This window comes from Capricornis sumatraensis, chromosome 3, assembly GCF_032405125.1.
Source record: "Capricornis sumatraensis isolate serow.1 chromosome 3, serow.2, whole genome shotgun sequence".
Classification (NCBI taxonomy): Eukaryota; Metazoa; Chordata; class Mammalia; order Artiodactyla; family Bovidae; genus Capricornis; species Capricornis sumatraensis.
The window spans coordinates 163,395,220-163,414,774 of record NC_091071.1 but is presented as its reverse complement, the minus strand read 5'-3'; the positions used below and the strand labels follow the sequence as shown (position 1 = coordinate 163,414,774).

Here is a 19,555-nt window from a genome sequence, read left to right as displayed (position 1 = left end):
CCCTCCCAGGAGCCCTTAACCAATGAGTGTATAAATAATACCCAACTTCCCCTCCAGGGCAGGGTGACTTTGAGCTGTGTGTTCTGTTTCCTAGCACCGTGTTAGAAGGATACAGCTTCATCTGCCCCAGTGGCCACTGCACCTGTTTCACACCTGTCTCCCCTACTGGTGTTTCCTGGGATCACCTTGAACTAAGACTTCTGCCTCGGCTGGTCCAGGAACTAGATGTCCAGACCCACCAGGCACTGGCTGGGGGCAGCTACGTCACTGGACAAACCATAAGGCTGCGAGCCGCGCCTCGACGGGCTCTGAACTTCCCCCATCCCAGGCGAAGCTGAATGAAGCCACTTCCCAGGGACAGAGTTTTCTGGTGGTGGGTACTAGTGTCCATTGACTAGTTACCTTAGGTACTGAATTAAGTTGCCTAATTCCTGCATTTAGAATAGGAAAATCTGAAATCGTTTCTTCTGTGAGTGTGTGCAGAGAAAGTTGCCTCCGTTGGGTCCGTGGCCCCCAACAGGAAGGGCAGGATTCCACCTTGGTTTACCTGGCGGTGTTCACAAAGTCACCAAGACCCTCACACTTCCCTACCCATTTGCTAAGACCAACTTTTGTGTCTCTAGGTAAAATACACTAAAGAAACAGAACTCTTTTTTTAAATTTTTTTAATTTTTTTTGGTTTTGTTCTATTTTGGTGACAAGAGAGATCCTTGATGGAAAACTGGATCTGTAAGAAAAATAAGGACAGAGCCATTAGCTTAGACAACACTCTGTGACCCCAGAGTTCTGGTGGCTTTCCAGTTTTATGGCCTCAGGGTGAGGGTTTAGCAGCTAAGATCCTCCTGTGTGAAAATAAATAATTTAGGATTAAAATTTCTTCCACTCATCACCTTCCCTCTTCCTTTTGTCCAAACTCACAGAGACTGTTTTTTTCCCTTCAGGCTGTAACGAGCTTATGCAAAATGCCTGGCAGGAACTGGGCTTGGGCCATGTGGCACCTTCTGTTTCCTCTCCCTGTCCCCTGGGCCCCCAGCAGCTAAGATGAGGCCTCTCTCCCACCAGATGGAAGGCTATGGTGGTTTTACTATACCCAGTACCCAAAAGGAGAGGGGAAAGCAGCTGATTGATTTTAGTGCTGCGTCATTCACTGGTGGGATGCAGCGAGAGCGGCTCACCAAGCTTTTGGAAAGAAAGTTCTGGAAACTTCTTTCCCTTGCGAGGAGGCTTTGCCACTGTCATCATATGGTTCCTCACTCTCTAGGGTGAGGACACCCAACTGCCCAACTCCCTCTTAGAAGGTCTAAGAGCTGAGTCTCTGAAGCGCAGGATGACTCGGCAAAACCCCGTAGTTCCTCCCTCCTCCAACCACCAACACGCGCATGCGCACTGATTCACGCGTCCTCAGGGTGGCTTTCAGTGGCTGAAATACTGAAGTCAGAGAGGTCTCCAGGCCAACAGGTCTGCACTTGGCCGTTCATCCTGCACTGCCTAACATATCACCTTCTTAAAACGCTCTTGCCCGCCATGGTCGGTGCTGCTGCCTGCTTCTCCCATATCCACTGTCACGTCTTCTTTCCTGGCCGGGGCCTCCTTTGGCTGGCTACGCCCCTCCTTGTCCCTCCTTGTCCCCCCTTGTCCGTAGGGGCAGGGTGTGGGGGACATCTAGACCGGTCTAATCCAGTCACGAAAATTCACCCCACTATGCTATTAATTTGCTTAAGAAGGAGCAGGAGACCCAGTGCAGGGGCTTGTCACCCCCAATGAGGGAGCAAGTATTCCAGGAGTATTCCTGGGAACAGATTCTTAACTCAAGAAGAGACCCAAGGGGAGGTGGCCTTTTCCCTTGCTTCCGGCTGTCAGGGTGTGCATGCGTGCTGTCGCTTCGGTTGTGTCCGACTCTTTGGGACCCTATGGACTGTAGCCCACCAGGCTCCTCTGTCCACGGGATTCTTCAGGCAAGAATACAGGAGTGGATTGCCACGCCCTTCTCCACGGGATCTTCCCCAGCCAGGGATGGAACATGCATCTCTTAGGTCTCCTGCCTTCGCCGGCGGGTTCTTTACTACCAGCGCCACCTAGCCTTTTAAGGTATGAGGATACAATTCTGAGAGCTCTTCCAGCCATCTGCCCAGGAGGGGAACTAGCCAGCCCAGTGCTAAGGGTGTCAGAGCCGGAAGCTGGAAAAGTCCCCAGGTGTCTGATGACACCGTTGAGTTCACCAGCTCAGACACTTGCCGCTGTTCTGTTGTTATGTGAGATAATCTCCTTAGTATCATTTTGAACGGGATTCTCTGAAATTGGCAGCACCAAGTAACCTAACTCATAATCCACTTGTAAATCAAGTCGTAAAAGGCCTTGTGGGCATTTGGAAACCTACCAGATCCCACTTTGATTTTACAGCTGAGTTAAAAAGAGAGGCGTCAGAGTGATGCCATTGGTAGAACACTTCCCAGGATTTAACCACATGAGAGGTAGGTAACCTTCGTTCAGCTGTCAAGCTAAGAAATTTTATCTCGAAGCAGTGAAAACTCTTTGCACTTGAAAGGGTCTGCCTGGAGCGCAGCTGCTGAGCAACAAGATGCCTGGCAAGTGGGAGCTCCATGAACACCAGAGTCGGCCCATCCAATCTAGAGGCAATGAGACTCGAACCCCAGTGCTGGTTCAGGGTCCTCCCACTGTTCACTACATGAATGGGGATGGGTCCTGGCACCGGGTTGGGGAAGCGCACGTCTGTCTGTCCACGTTTGTCAGGGAACAGGAGAACAAGCAGAGAGAAACACCTGGAGCCTTACCACCAGAGGTCACAGCTCACCAGCTCCTCCCACTGAGATACATCTCTGTGACCTTTCCAAGTGTGGACACTTGTTGACCTGACCCTGCCTGCTTTCCTTACCTCTGGAAACCTCCTGAGATCCCAGGTGCCCGCCTAGACCCAGAGAAGACCAGGAGCAGGTGTCTACTCCGCAGGGTCTCCCTTCACTATCGGACTTCTCCACGTTGGCCCTCTGCTCTATCCATCTTTCCTACATCAGCTATTGCTAATGACCCTTATGTTCACAGCTAAGACCTGTCCTTTCCTGAGAGCTCCCTCTATCCTTTTACCTACTTGACATCTCCACTTGGCTGTCAAGCAAAAATAACAGTAAAACAGAACTCTTGATTTCTATCACTTGTGCCTTCATCCTCTTAGAGTCAACTTTGAGGCTTCCCTTTTCCTTATTGTTTCATCCAGTCTACCAGCCAGACTTGCTGGTTCAATTCCCACACTGCCAAATGAAGCCAAGTGAAATTGCTCAGTTATGTCTGACTCTTTTCGACCCCATGGACTGTAACCTACAGGCCCTCCATCCATGGGATTTTCCAGGCAAGAGGACTGGAGTGGGTTGCCATTTCTTTCTCCACAGGATCTTCCCGACCCAGGGATCGACCCCGGGTCTCCTGCATTGCAGGCAGACGCTTTACCGTCTGAGCCACCAGGGAAGCCCACACTGTACCTGTTCACTTATCCCTCCACAGCCATAACCCTGGTCCAAGCACCGTCTTTGCCTGTCTAGACCATTGCAAGTGAGTCCTACCTGGTCTTCCTCCTCCATTCCCATTCTTTACCCAATAGATACTGTGATTGTTTTGAAATCAAAACCAGGAGCTTGAGATATTCCCATTTGAGAGGAAGATGCATGAGTTAATATTGGGTTGGCCAAAACGTTTGAGGTGTTTCGTACTGTTACGGAAAATCTTAAATGATCCTTTTGGTCAACCCAGGTGGTGCTAGTGGTAAAGTCCCCGCCTGCCAATGCAGGAGACATAGAGAACTTGGGTTCGATTCCTGGGTTGGGAAGACCCCCCTGGAGGAGGAAATGGCAACCCACTTCAGTATTCTTGCCTGGCGAATCCCATGCACAGAGGAGTCTGGCAGGCTGCAGTCCATAGGGTTGCACAGAGTTGGACATGACTGAAGCAACTTAGCATGCACGCAATAAGTGTAAAGTGCCCAGAAGTGTGCTTATGTAAGGATTTGCTGTTGCTCTGTAGCAGAGGCTGTCTACCACATCTAGAACACAATGGAAACTCCAAGACCTTGCCTGACCTTGGTCTCCTCTAAGGTGGCATCCTGACCCCTAGCTCTTAGCCCTACTGGCTTCTTCTCTGGCCCTAAAACGTAACATTAAGAGTCTTTCCTGCTTCAGAGCTGTAGGGCTTGCTGTTCCTTCTGCACAGAATGCTCTTCCCTCAGATCCGCACGGTCTGGCTCCTTCTGCCAAATGCACCTCAGTTCAGAGAGGTCTTCACAGAACAGCCAGGCTCTGGCAGCGGCCCCTCCTGCTCACCCCACCTCTCTCTGCTCTTTGTCAGATCCACCTTATTTCCTTGACAACATTTACCACCAAATCAAGTGATCCTGTTTATTCACTGACTTGTCCACAGTCTGCGTGCATCCACTAGAATGTAGGCTCCCCGAGGAGAGCTCTTGTCTGGCCTGGTTTACTCCTATAGCACAAGGTAGGTGCCCAGGAAATATCAAACGAATGAATGCATTATTTAATTAACAAACACTCCCCACCATGTGAACTCTGCCGCCTTCTAGCTTGGACGGCAGGTAAGTGTGTGGGCCTCCATCTGAATTGTCGCCTCTGATCTCTTCGCCTGGGGACCTTGGCTGGCTTAGATCCACAGACTTTACCAGACCTCAGAGTCCTGAGTCTAGCCTCAGCCTGTTGGTGGACTTGGCTGTCCACGCCCTACTGCGTCGTCACGTCTCACAGCACCTGGTGTGGTGCTAGGCACATGGTCAGTACTGATGTGTGACAGCCCGGCTGACCCACTTGCATAGCTACATGGGGAGGGGTGTGGGGGGGGACACTGGGGAGCCAGGTGGGAGATACCATGGCCCCAGTGGCTATTAGTTCTGGGCTTCCAGAAAATGCTTCCCTGCCCCCTACTTGTGGTGCCTGCATCCAACCGTCAGAACCCTCAGCATCTGCTGAATGATGGGGGAGTTTACATCACAGCCTGGCCCTGACAGAAGCAAGACTGGAAGTGAGGTCATTTAAAACACATGTCAAGCAACCGGATGCCAGTGAGTGTGGATCTCAACACTGGTTCCCAAACAGTCACCAGAAGAGCAACTTGACAGAAGCAGAGGGTCTGGAGAGGCAGCGCCCTCTCCTCACGATCACCAGGCATGGGCTCTGGGGCTTGGGAAGGGTTCTGTCTCAGGCCACTACATGGGCAGGGGCACTGGCACAGTCTCCCTCTTCTCCAGGGAATCCATGGGATGGAGGACAGAGGGTCTGTCTCTCCCTGGGAGGACCCACCTGTCCTAACTCTGTGTTGGGAAAGGGGCCTGCCCTAGGGAGACAGGGGAGTCACCACTCAGAGCAGAAGAAAGAGGCAGAACTGTGTGATGTTGGCACACTGCGTGGTTTGAAAGTGATGGCAGTGATGCTGGGGTCCCAAAACAAACCCCACCCGCCAACTGGACCCCCGCCGGCAACATACACACAGCTTTAGGGCTGGAGTGGAGCCTGGATTCAGTCTCTGGGGAGGCTTGTTAACTTTGCCACCAATGCAAACTCTCAGTTAATCCCGGGGAGGTGACCTAGTCCCGGCAGGGCAGGTTTCCAATCCACTCCTTCCTCCCTTCTCCTCCTCTCCATTCAACCCACAATCTGCGCCCCCCTTCACTTCCCCTCTTCCTGTCTCTCCTCGCATCATCTGCCCATCCCCCAGGGCTCAGGGCTGGACACACACCCCTCGTGGACCACAGACACTCTGAGTAGCACTGGACACCGCAGTCAATCATGTGGAATCACTACCTATTCCTGTGGTCTTTCAACCCTCTGGTTAAAGAGGGTCTCGGTGTGGAGCTGGCTAGTCTCAACACCCAGCACTTGTCAAGTATCTTTGAACACACAGGACACTGACATCAAAGTTGAGATTTTTTTCAGGCATCCCGTCAGCCAGAATTCCAGGACATTTCATTTTTACAGTGTTTATATTTCCTGTGAATCTTTTAATGACAAAGCATAGGATTTTGCATTTATGGCCCATTTGAAGATAATTTGGAAAACTCAGCTGTGGCCACAGGACTGGAAATGGTCAGTTTTCATTCCAATCCCAAAGAAAGGAAATGCCAAAGAATGCTCAAACTACTGCACAATTGCACTCATCTCACACACTAGTGAAGTAATGCTCAAAATTCTCCAAGCCAGGCTTCAGCAATACGTGAACTGTGAACTTCCAGATGTTCAAGCTGGTTTTAGAAAAAGCAGAGGAACCAGAAATCAAATCGCCAACATCCACTGGATCATCAAAAAAAGCAAGGAGTTCCAGAAAAACATCTATTTCTGCTTTACTGACTATGCCAAAGCCTTTGACTGTGTGGATCACAATCAACTGTGGAAAATTCTGAAAGAGATGAGAATACCAGACCACCTGACCTACCTCCTGAGAAATCTGTATGCAGATCAGAACTGGACATGGAACAACAGACTGGTTCCAAATAGGAAAAGGAGTACATCAAGGCTGTATATTGTCACCTTGCTTATTTAACTTCTATGCAGAGTACCTCGTGGGAAATGCTGGACTGGATGAAGCACAAACTGGAATCAAGATTGTCAGGAGAAGGATCAATAAGCTCAGATATGCAGATGACACCATCCTTACGGCAGAAAGCGAAGAGAAACTAAAGAGTCTCTTGATGAAAGTGAAAGAGGAGAGTGAAAAAGCTGGCTTAAATTCAACATTCAGGAAACTAAGATCATAGCATCTGATCCCATCAAGTCATAGCAAATAGATGGGAAAACAGTGGAAACAGTGTCAGACTTTATTTTTTTTTTTGGCTCCAAAATCACCGCAGATGGTGACTGCAGCCATGAAATTAAAAGATGCTTGCTCCTTGAAAGGAAAGTTATGACCACCTAGATAGCATATTAAAAAGCAGAGACATTAATTTGCCAACAAAGGTCTGTCTAGTCAAAGCTCTGGTTTTTCCAGTAATCATGTATGGATGTGAGTTGGATTGTAAAGAAAGCTGAGCAGCGAAGAATTGATGCTTTTGAACTGTGGTGTTGGAGAAGAGTCTTGAGAGTCCCTTGGACTGCAAGGAGATCCAACCAGTCCATCCTAAAGGAAATGAGTCTTGAATATTTATTGGAAGGACTGATGCTGAAGCTGAAACTCCAATACTTTGGCCACCTGATACGAAGAACTGCTGCTGCTGCTGCTGCTGCTGCTAAGTAGCTTCAGTCGTGTCCGACTCTGTGCAACCCCATAGACGGCAGCCCACCAGGCTCCCCTGTCCCTGGGATTCTCCAGGCAAGAACACTGGAGTGGGTTGCCATTTCCTTCTCCAATGCATGAAAGTGAAAAGGGAAAGAGAAGTTGCTCAGTCGTGTCTGACTCTTCGCGACCCCATGGGCTGCAGCCCACCAGGCTCCTCCATTCATGGGATTTTCCAGGCAAGAGTGCTGGAGTGGGTTGTCATTGCCTTCTCTGTATGAAGAACTGACTCATCTGAAAAGACCCTGATGCTGGGAAAGATTGAAGGCAGGAAGAGAGGGGGATGACAGAGGATGAGATGGTTGGATGGCATCACCGACTCCGTGGACATGAATTTGAGTAAACTCCGGGAGTTGGTGATGGACAGGGAAGCCTGGTGTGCTGCAGTCCATTGGGTCGCAAAGAGTCGGACATGACTGAGTGACTGAATTGAACTGAACTGAAGATAATTGCATTTAAGCTAAAAAGGAAGCTAATTTAAAGAAAATAAGTGATCAGCTGTAAAATATAGCTTGACTATATTCTGACTTCTAGTTTACAAATTTCTCATCTACTAATGTTAACAATTTTAGGTTTTAATAAAACTACAGTGTCTGTGGCAATCATTTTGTAATGCATAGAATCACTATGTTGTGCACTGTAACTAATGGAGCATTATAGGTTAATAGTACTTTGCTGCTGCTGCTGCTGCTGCTGCTACTAAGTAGTTTCAGTTGTGTCCGACTCTGTGCGACCCCATAGATGGCAGCCCACCAGGCTCTGCCATCCCTGGGATTTTCCAGGCAAGAACAATGGAGTGGGTTGCCATTTCCTTCTCCAATGCATGAAAGTGAAAAGTGAAAGTAAAGTTGCTCAGTCGTGTCTGAATCTTTGTGACCCCATGGACTGCAGCCCACCAGGCTCCTCCGTCCATGGGATTTTCCAGGCAAGAGTATTGGAGTGGGGTGCCATTGCCTTCTCTGTAATACTACTCTACAAATATTTTAAAAATAAATTATATTATAGCTTTCAAAGGTCAATAAAATTTGGGGACTACTGAGTTAAAAATGATGGTGATGATGTAGCCGCTGCGTTGAGGTCTTTTTTGTGCCAGATGCTGCACTGTGTTTTACACTCATTTTTCACCTCGTCCCCCACTTAATGTGGGCTGTACTATTATTATCTGCACTGAGCAAGAAAATGAAGCATCAGGAGTTAAAAGACTTGTCCAGGCCCCAGAAATACTGGGGGTAGAATGGGGATCTGATCCCAAGGTTTCCTGCCCAAGCTCACACCCATGGGTGCTGCCGGAAGGAGATTCTAAGATGAAACGTTTTAGCTCAGGCACCATCTTCAAACGCCCGTCACTACCATCTTACCCCGGGCCTCCCAGGTGGTGTTAGTGATAAAGAACCAGCCTGCCAGTGCAGGAGATATAAGAGACGCTGGCTCAGTTCTTGGGTTGGGAAGATCCCCTGGAGGAGGGCATGGCAACCCACTCCAGTATTCTTGCCTGGAGAATCCCATGGGCAGAGGAGCCTGGCAGGCTATGGTCCATAGGGGCGCAAAGAGTCAGACATGACTGAAATGACTCAGCACAGCACACCGTCTACCCAGCCCGTGAGCAGCCCCTGAGGGCTGTACATCCCTTAGTTGATCCTCACAACCACTGCCCTTGAACGTGCTGTTACTCTCCCCACTTTAGAGATGATACCGACTCTCACAGAAGTTAAGTGATATGGGCCCGAACACCCAGCAACTTGGGAGTGGAGGCCAGACTAGAACCGTCGGCTCTAACTCCAAAGCCAGCACCTTCCCAACGATCTCCAAGATGATAACAGTAACAAGACTCCTGGCCAGCTCTCTGCCCTCTAAGCATCCTGTCTCATGCTCTCAACCATCTCAAGAGGAAGGTTTTGTGATGTTTCCTGTTTACAGGTGAGGAAACAGGGGATCTCAGCTGCTGTGGAATTTTGCAAAGCTTAAGGTACTTCTCTGCTCTTTTATGAATGGTCCCATGATCAGGCAGCAGAGCCTTTGAGGAGATGGCGAGCTCTCCCTGGAGCTTATTTTCTGGGTTGGGCTTTTGAGCATCTATTCCCACCACACGCCCGGCTGTGGCTGCTAGAGGTCTGGAACTGGTTGCCAGTGAGGAAGGATGTGGGAAGGGACAATTAGGGAGTTTGGGATGGACATGTACACACTGCTACATTTAACATGGATAACCAATGAGGACCTACTGCACAGCACAGGGACCTCTGCTCAATGTTATGTGGCAGCCTGGGTGGGAGGGGAGTCTGGGGGAGAATGGATACATGTATATGTATGGCTGAGTCCCTTTGCTGTTCACCTGAAACTAACCACCTGAAAGTAACTATTGTTAATCGACTATACTCCAATATAAAATAAAAAGTTGTTTAAAAAAACAAAAAAAAAAAGCTCCCATTACCACCTCCCCTTCTCCTCCCCTTCATCACTTATTAAGCTTTCATGGCACATGGATTTGACAACGGGGATAATTATAGGCAGGAAGAGAAGGGGATGACAGAGGATGAGATGGTTGGATGGCATCACCGACTCAATGGACATGGGTTTGAACAAGCTCAGAGAGCTGGTGATGGACAGGGAGGCCTGGCGTGCTGCAGTCCATGGGGTCGCAGAGTCAGACACGACTGAGCGACTGAACTGATAATTAAAGGTGCTCTCAGTGCCTGCTCAGATCCTCTTTGTGGGCTTGCACATCCACTGCCCAGTCCTGTGAATCATGAACGCTGTCTGCTGACGGCCCAGAGCTGCCTCCTTCCCCAGGAACTTGTCCTCACCCAAACGCGAGCCACGTTTTCACAAAGACATGCACTCCCAACCTCTCCCAGTAGCTAACGACTGACTCACAGAAGAATAAGAAAGGCCAACCCTCTTGCCTCAAAGCTGGGTGTCATTCAACCTCCAGACCTGCCTGGACCAGGCTAAGTGGACCTCAGCTGAGACCTCATCCTTGCTTTGCTCCGTCCCCTCCCTCTCTGGCCTCCCTCACTCTTTTTCCCTCACTAAATCCCGTGCACCCAAATCCTTGTCTCACGCTCTGCTACTAGGGAGCCCAGCCTGAGACAGGGGAGGATCCAAGATGTTGCATAAGGCAGGCTCCCTGCCCTCAGGGATCCTGTACTAGAACGCGGAGACAGGCCACCTATGTACGTAAAAATCATCCGCAGTACAGGATGGAATAGGCTGGAGAGAAGAGTGGTTTAAAAGACAGGAGAAGGTTTCTGTGGAACACAAAGTTCACAGAGGACAAGAAGGGCTGGAAACAGTGGGAACCGCAGGGAGAAAGTTCAGAGGAAAAGCTCCAAGAGGTGTAGGACCCCCTGGCTCACCTCTCCTGTCTCCTCCTAGCTGGTGTCTGTGAGGAGAGGAACCACCCCAGGTCAGCAGGGAACAGGGAAATCTCTGTTTTGACGATCCCAACAACAGGTCTAGCATTGTCCATGGGTGTTCAGGGCTGCCCGAGAGAGCCATGCCAGTAGGCCCTGAGGCCAGAAATGAGTCTCTCACTCTCAAGTTTCCCCTGAAAGGCTGGGGGTCTTGGTGCCCCCATAAAGACCTCCTCTTTTCAGAGAAGGGACAGATGCTCCCCATGCTACAGGGCTGGCGAGTCGATGGGCTTGAGGATCACTCTGCAAAGGGCCACGGGCATGAAAGGGGTCCACGTACCTGCCGGACTGCGGGCCTGGGGACTTGTTCACAAAGATTCAAGGATGTAGTAGGCAGCTCCTAGGGCTCCCAGAGCCACAGCAACAGTTCCGAGGGCTCGGAGCACGCGAATTACGATGAGTGGAATGTTTTCTTGGAGGTCTTCTGCAGAGCAAAGCAGAGAACCCATGGGTTGGGGGCAGCTGGGCTTTAGTGCTCATCCCTAGGCAGGGGAAAGTGGAAAACATGAGGATCACAGGAACACCCATCACCCCGCTAAAGGTCCTCCTCTCAAGGGAACACAGCTCCTTTCACCTCTTTCCATAACGCTCTACCACAAGACTCCCTCCAGGATCCAGGGATGGGCTGGCCTGGGATGCCAGCTCCCCTGGACACTCAGAGAGAAGATGACAAGGTGTTTAAGGCCATGTGCCAGGCTCTGTGCTAAACACCTCCCTCCCACCCAGTGTCTTCCTCAAGCCTCACAACCCCCTCTGTGGAGGAGTCCTACTGCGTAGCTCTGTTCTGGAGATTAGGCAACTGAGGAAGCCACATATTACACCCCCACAAAGCGGGTGGGAAAGGACAGTGTACGATGCTGCTAGTAAGTATGAGGAAAGTGAAAATGAAGTCCCTCAGTTGCGTCTGACTCTTTGCGACCCCATGGACTTTAGCCTACCAGGTTCCTCCACCCATGGGATTTTCCAGTCAAGAGTACTGGAGTGGGCTGCCATTTCCTTCTCCAGGGGATCTTCCCAACCCAGGGATTGAACCCAGGTCTCCCGCATTGCAGGTGAATGCTTTACCAGCTTAGCCACCAGGGAAGCCCATGACCTGCTGAGCAAGGCAATTTCATAAACAGAAAGATGAGTGAAGAACCGGTCCCTGGGGCAAAGGAAGCAGGCAGCTAGGGCCCTGGCCTTGAGGGGAGGAAAGGCAGGCCTTCCCCCTTGGTCTGGTGGCCACGGAAGGAGCACGAATCAGATACCATGTGGACGGCACAATTTTTAAGGGTACAGTTCCCTGTTCTGGTTTCCCTCACCATGCCTAGCATCCTATGCAGAGGTGGTTTTCCTACTTGATGGTTTGTGAATCCATGGTGCTCCTTGGCACCAGATGGATGAATGTACTGAGTGGAAAGACAGCTGATCATGGCAATGAGGGGGTGGGGGTGGGGAGGCCCTTCCTAGCCAGGACTTACCAGGTAGCAGAGCATTTTAGCTCTGGCATGTTCTCCCAACACACCTGGGTATCTGTTTGCCTCACTTCACAAGGCTGAGCGATGCTGATTTTCAAGAATGTACAAGAGAGGGAAGTTGGTGGGGGAGGGGCTGGGAAGAGGATAGAATGGAGATGGGGGTGGATGGGCTCTGCTTTAGGGTGGGTGATGCCCAGATGGAAGACGTCTCCTGTTGGACGTGTGTGAGATCTGAGTATAAGTGGGGCTGCCCTGGCTTCCAGAGCTGGGGGGAGGTGGAGGTCCCGCTCCAGCCCTTGTACGTAGCCCTGCTGCTGCTGCTGCTAAGTTGCTTCAGTCGTGTCCTACTCTGTGTGACCCCATAGATGGCAGCCCACCAGGCTCCCCCATCCCTGGGATTCTCAAGGCAAGAACACTGGAGTGGGTTGCCATTTCCTTCTTCAATGCATGAAAGTGAAAAGTGAAAGTGAAGTCGCTCAGTCATGTCCTACTCTTCACGACCCCATGGACTGCAGCCCACCAGGCTCCTCTGCCCATGGGATTTTCCAGGCAAGAGTACTGGAGTGGGGTGCCATTGCCTTCTCCGTACGTAGCCCTGCACCACTGCAAAAGCCACTGGAGGAGTTCCCTGGACAGGTGTCTTCCCACCAGGGGAAGTGGCAGCCACCTGGGGGCTTCGTGGGAGAGGAAGAGAAGGGTGAGGCGGTGGGGGCCACTGGGTCAGGGACAGACCCCTGTGGGGCTGCCAGGAATAGCCTGAGGCCTGTTGAAGGAGGGGGAGGACTTCCTCTCAGAAGGGGTACGTGACTTACATTCACAGGTATCTCTAAATTCTGGGGGAAGTTCACATGCGGGTCAGGAACGGGAAGCTTTGGCCCATGGCACAGACCACGGAAGGAGGCAGTGGCCTGGCAGAGCGTTTAATCACCGAGCTTCTGAGTGACAGGGAGCTTGTGACGCGGGGCTGTGGGAGAGTGTGTTCTGAAGCAAAGAAGAATGAACCCCAGAGGAGAGAACTGGCACCCCTCTGTGCAAGTGGGTCCAGGCAGAAAAGGCCAGAAGCCCCACCCGAGGAAGCAGCTTTCCTCTGGGCCCTGGAGTCCCCAGTGGAGCCTGAGTGCATGTGTGTGTGTGCTCAGTTGCTTTATTCGTGTCTGACTCTTTGCGACCCTGGGGACCACAGCCTGCCAGGCTCCTCTGTCCATAGGACTGCAAATACGAAGTGGGCCCAAGATCCAGCACCCCCCAGGGGCTGCAGAACCTGTAAAAGGTGAGGAGGTTTGGGAATCCTCTCCCTGACATGGTTGGCCAGGCCCGAGGCAGAAGGACATCGAAGATGCGGCTGTGGCAGAGGCCCAGACGACGCCAGCAAGCAGAGCTGCCGGGACAAAGGGAACAGGAACAGACTGCGCGCGGGCCCACTCGAATCAGAGGCCCTGCTGGACAGAGAAGGAGAGAGGTGAGGGGCGCACTGCTGCAGGAGGTGTCCACGCGAGGAGCAGTGGCCTGTGTAGAGGAGACAGGAACAACTGCTTGGGGAAATAATGCATGCTACCTGGGAATAACACAGAGAACACCCATGTAATAGCTCACATTTGGACAGTGCTCTGTATGGCATTAGCCATCGCATCTCATTGTCAGCACTCCTGGATGGGGAATATTGTTATCCTCAGGTTACAAATAAGGAAACCAAGGCTCAACAAATATCAAAGATGTGCCCTGATAGTAAGGAGATGGAAGAATCCGGCTTCAGCTCAGGATTACTAACTCGCAATTTGGGGCTCTTTCCACGGAATTCGAGGGAAGGGATGGCAGCAGAGGACTACCCGTCCTAGGAGAGATGGCATTGGCATTCCTGCACTGGAGCAGCCACGTTCTGTTTTTCTGGAGCTCACAGATTCATCCAGAAGACAACCACTCCAGTGGACCGTCTTTGAGATCCTTTCCCAAGCTCGTCTCCCATTGCTGTCCTGAGCGGCAGGTCCCAGAGGAACTTTGAGACAGCGCCCTCTGCTGTTTCACAAGAGGTCTCTCTGATGGATCATTTCCTCCTGTAACTACTTCCGTCTTGGCTCCCTCTTCCTTTTTTTTTATTTTTTATTTTTTAAAATAATATTTGGCTGTACCGGGTCTTAGTTGCAGCTTGCAGGATCTTTGATCACTGTTGTGGCATGTGAGATCTTTAGCTGCGGCATGTGAACTCTTAGTTGAGGCATGTGGAATCTAGTTCCCTGGTCAAGGATCGAACCCAGGCCCCCCATGTTGGGAGCTCAGAATCTTAGCCACTGGATCACCAGGGAATTCCCTGTCTTGGCTTCTTGACTGAGCTGCCAACCCTAAAGCCCAAGAAGCCAGTGATCAACACCCATTCTGCTTAGACTTGCCCACGACAGAAACTTTTCCTGGAAAGGGGAGGGATGGGATTCTAAAGATAAGATTTTTCTTTTTTCCTTTTAAAAAACTGGGGGAAAAAAACAAACAAACTGGACACACAATTTCCATTCCATAAAGCTTACCCCTTTGAAGTGTTCAGTGGCTTTCAATATATTCATGAATGTATGCAACCATCATCACTAATTCCAAACTTTTCCATCTTCCCCCAAGCCCATTAGCAGCCCTGCCTATTCTCCACTCCCTGCAGTTCTGGGCAATAGATTTGTCTACTGTGGACATTTCATAAATGGAATCCTACAATAGGTGGGCTTTTTCGAGACTGCCTTCTCTCACTTAGTCTAATGTGTCTGGGGTTCATCTGTGTTGCAGCACGTATCAGCATCACTCACGTCTTTGATTTTGGCTGCACTGGGTCTTGGTTGTGATGGGAGGGCTTCTGTAGTTGTGTGCGGGCTCCAGAGCATGCAGGTTCAATAGTTGTGGCATCTGGGCTTAGTTGCCCCAAGACATGTGGGATCTTAGTTTCCCTGACCAGGGATGGAACCTGTGTCCTCTGCACTGGAATTTTGATTCTTAATGGCTGGACCATCAGGGAAGTCCCCATCATTCCTTCTTATTGCCAACTAGCATTTCATTGCATGAATGTACCATGTGTTGTTTATCCATTCATCATTTGATGGTCATTGAGCTGTTTCCACTTTTCGGCTATGATGAATAATGCTGCTGTTTTAGTTCTGGTGTGGATGTATGTCTTTAATTCTCTTAGGTATATACTCAGATCAGGAATTGCTGGATCAGACGGCGACTTCATGTTTAACCCTTTGAGGAACTCCTGGACAGTTTTCCATGGCAGTTTAACCATTTTACATTCCCACCATCAGTGTGAGAAGGTTCTGACTTCCCCACAGCCTCACTGAGGCTTGAAATTGTCCATCTTCTTGATTACAGACATTCTTGTGGAAGACTTGTATTTTCTTGAGCTACAGTATTCTCTGTATATGAAAAGATTTGTATTTTAGAATATGGCATCCTTTATTTAAAGGTCCTCATCCCTTATCACCAACATTCCTTCCCACTCTGGCTCCAAGAGAGACTATTCCTTTGGCAGAAGAAGCGTGGGTGTCCACTGTAACCACGGATGAGACTCATCAGTTCCTGCTTTGCCTCCGCCACAAACAGAACACCAATCTGGGGGTGAGCCACACACATTCATGAAGAGATGTGCAAATAGAAAGTCTTGTGTTCTACAGATCAGTTCTCAAGGCCATAATCCAGAAAGGTTTATCTCAGTGGTTGACGATCATCAGTTCAGTCGCTCAGTCGTGTCCGACTCTTTGTGACCCCTTGGACTGCAGCGCTCCCGGCTTCCCTGTCCATTACCATCTCCCGGAGTTTACTCAAACTCATGTCCATCGAATTGATGATGCCATCCAACCATCTCATCCTCTGTTGTCCCCTTCTCCCGCCTTCAATCTTTCCCAGCATCAGGATCTTTTCCAATGAGTCAGAACATCAGGTGGCCAAAGTATTGGAGTTTCAGCTTCAATATCAGTCCTTCCAATGAACACCCAGGACTGATCTCCTTTAGGATGGACTGGTTGGATCTCCTTGCAGTCCAAGGGACTCTCAAGAGTCTTCTCCAACACCACAGTTCAAAAGCATCAATTCTTCGGCACTCAACTTCCTTTATAGTCCAACTCTCAAATCCATACATGACTACTGGAAAAACCATAGCTTTGACTAGATGGACCTTTGTTGGCAAAGTAATGTTTCTGATCATAGCATATACAAAATTTAGTATCATACTCAAAACATTTCCATATGTTAATGGATTGATTCCTGGCCACAGATATATTGTTGTCACAGCCATACTTAGACTTAGGACTCACCCTTACTTCTCTCATTTATTTTATGTCCACACAATCTGAGAGGGAAAGCTGTGGGCCCTGGGAGTGTGGTGGGCTCAGGACCACAGAGTCACAGGCACTGGCTCAAGGTGGATTCAGAAGCTCAGAAAGGATGTTCTTCCTCCTGGGCAGACCACCAAACCTTTCAGGATTGGAAGATCATTGCTAGCTGAGGGAGGATTCTAAAGTCAGAATAGACCGAAGTTCCCCTCCTAGTGCTACCAGCAGCTGCATGAGAGGCAGCTGTTACACTTGCTTGAGCCTCAGTTTCCCCATCCATAAAATGGAGATGATACTAGTATCTCCTTTATAAGACTGTGAAATAAGATCACTTGGCTGAGTCAAATGTCAGTGATAAATGTTAGCTATTACCATTATTAGTAGCATGGTATTAACCAGACCACTTCCTGAACTCTGTTTGAGTTCTCTTGACACAATCCCATGGTCATTCAGACTCTGGCTACCCAAGAAGATGGGGGACCACTTTCCCCGGACTGCCATTCTATTTTCAGACAGAGCTAATCGTTGGATACTTTTTAAAGTTGAGCATAAATCTACCTTCTACAAGTGCCTTCCATGGATGAGTTGCCAGATTTAGCAAGCAAAAATATAGGATGCCCATGCAATATTCAGGACACACTTATTATTTATCTGAAATTTGACAGGGTGGCCTGTATTTTATCTGGCAACCCTATCCATGGGCCCTTAGTTGGACATCTGAGAACAACGTAGGACAAATCTACTCATATCTTCCAGGTGACAGACAGATAACCTTCAATTCCCTCAACCAAGTCTCCTACACCAGAAGGCTCTTGCCTCCCCCGATTCCTCTCAGCTCCCCAACCTGGACTATCTTCCTTGGACTAGATTGTTAGGCATCTTTTAAGCACACAAACAGCCTGATGAGGACAGAGTAAAGCAGCATGACTGCCTTCCCTGTCCTTCACTGGATTCTTCTATTAATGCAGCCTTGGTGTTTATTTGGGTATGTATGGCTCCCAAGGAGCTAGTACTACCCACCGAGCCATGGTGAATGTTAATCTGTCTGAATACCCTGTCTTTAGAGAGGCTCAACATGGTAAGGAATGACAAAACCCAGGAATCCTGGTCTCTTGGGTAAAAAAATGAACCCCAAACCCTTCACCCTCATCCTCACCCACACAACTCCCCACTGCACAGGTCCAGAATTCACATTATCAGTACATCACGACCCAATCAGAAGAGTTATCAGCCTCTGGGGCAGCCCTGGGATCCATCAGCAGAAAGCCTAGAACCACTTGAGCAAGAAGGCTGCCCACCTGCTTTCCTGGACTGAGAGGATGCTTTGGATTTGGGGTCTGGAGACACGACGTCCCGAGCCGAGTGGCTGTGGCTGACTTCTGGAGCTGGGAGGGCTCGGGGTGCAGGCTGCGGGGGGGTAGAGTTGCTGCTGGGCTGTGAGGTGCACCCCGAGCTGGGCTGCTGTGTGGTGGGCCCTGGGCTGGGGGGCGGCGGGGCGGGCGCTGGGTTGGGCATCAGGGGGGGCGACCCCGAGCTGGGCAGCTGCGAGGTGGGCTTGGGGCTGGGTGGTCGCGGGCTGGATCCGGAGACAGGCTGCTGGGAACTGGACTCTGAGCTCTGCTGCTGCGGGGTGGATTCGGAGCTGGCGTGCTGGGAGGTGGAGCCCCGGCGCCTCGTTTCTGACTTCTTCCTCTTGCCCTTCTTCATGGTGGACCCTCCTGACCTAAGCGTGCACCTACATGGAGCTGCCTAATGTCCCGGCTCCCTCGCCGAGGGGCCGTGTGCCCCTGCCCTGGGGGAAGGCTGCCCTTCTGGGCTGAGGCCCTGAAGCAAAGAGTCACCCACCCGCTTCCTGTGAGGTCACAAAAGCCAGGGTGGCCACCACAGCAGGGGCTCTGGGGACAGTATTTTCTGTTGACACCTGCCTGCTGCCCTCCGTCCTCCTTGGCTCCTGGAGGTGGCCACAGACCTGGGCACCTGGTTAAGCCTGGCCTCTGAGCCTGTGGCAACTTGGACCCTGCGATTCTGCAAACTGAGACCCTCCTTTGGGCACCGGCCTGCTGGTGTGTCCCTGCGTCTCTGTGCATTATTCCCCTCCAAGACACCCTGGCTGAGACACTTGCTCTATCACTGGTTTTCACGAAACCCCTACCCCCTCCAGACAAACAAACCACTTCACCATGCATTTTGTGAATTTTTGGTAACTAAAGATGTGAGGGTCCATGGAAGATCTACAGCTTTTTACTGTCTCACTGTCTGCTTCCCCACACTAGATTATCCCGTTTGGAGTGGCTTCCCCCTTCTCCCAAAGTTGGCTCTCCTCACTGTGGGAAAGGACTTGGGGGGGTTCCCCAACTTTGATAAGAAACATTGCAATGGGGAAAAGAATTTCCACAAAAACATAACAGCTGTTTGGAAAAATAAACTTTCCTGAAACTCATTACACTGACAATAACAGTTGCTGTTGTTCAGTTGCTAAGTTGTGTCTGACTCCTTGTGACCCAATGGACTGCAGCACGCCAAGCTTCCCTGTCCTTCACTATCTCTTGGAATTTGCTCAAACTTATGTCCATTGAGTCGGTGATGCCATCCAACCATCTCATCCTCTGTTGTCCCCTTTTCCTCTTGCCCTCAATCTTTCCCAGCATCAGGGCCTTTTCTAGTGAGTCGGCTCTTTGCATCAGGTGGCCAAAGTATTGGAGCTTCAGCTTTAGCAACAGTCCTTCCAATGAATATTCAGGGTTGATTTCCTTTAGGATTGACAGGTTTGATCTCCTTGCAGTCCAAGGGGCTCTCAAGAGTCTTCTCCATCACCACAGTTCAAAGGCATCAATTCTTCAGCACTCAGCCTGCTTCATGGTCCAACTCTCAGACCTCTACATGACTACTGGAAAAACCATAGCTTTGACTCCATGGAACTTTGTTGGCAAAGTGATGTCTCTGCTTTTGAATATGCTGTCTAGGTTTGTCATAGCTTTCCATCCAAGGAGCAAGCGTCTTTTAATTTCATGGCTGCAGTCACCATCCACAGTGATTTTGGAGCCCAAGAAGATAAAATCTGTCACTGTTTCCACTTTTACTCTATCTGTCATGAAGTGATGGGACT

At 50.2% G+C, this 19,555-nt stretch overlaps 1 protein-coding gene across 1 annotated transcript; it reads right to left on the bottom strand.

Moving 5' to 3' along the window:
- Positions 1–703: 703 nt before the first annotated feature.
- On the bottom strand, positions 704–18,156 carry SPATA3 (spermatogenesis associated 3). Its single transcript, XM_068969310.1, has 5 exons — positions 17,978–18,156; positions 17,748–17,875; positions 13,410–13,584; positions 10,972–11,115; positions 704–727 (listed from the first exon to the last, which is right to left on the bottom strand). Exons 1-4 carry the CDS (start codon positions 18,154–18,156, stop codon positions 11,010–11,012), a joined length of 588 nt encoding a protein of 195 aa, XP_068825411.1. The 3' UTR covers positions 704–727; positions 10,972–11,009.
- Positions 18,157–19,555: the final 1,399 nt, after the last annotated feature.

Excerpts from the sequence above, each read along its gene's own strand:
- SPATA3 (XM_068969310.1), bottom strand. The coding sequence starts at position 18,156 with ATGAAGAAGGGCAAGAGGAAGAAGTCAGAAACGAGGCGCCGGGGCTCC. Across the intron at positions 13,585-17,747 it reads CTCTCAGTCCAGGAAAGCAG|GGCCTCTGATTCGAGTGGGC; the intron begins GTGGGCAGCCTT and ends TCTGTCCAGCAG. Across the intron at positions 11,116-13,409 it reads AACCTCCTCACCTTTTACAG|AAGACCTCCAAGAAAACATT; the intron begins GTTCTGCAGCCC and ends TTTGCTCTGCAG.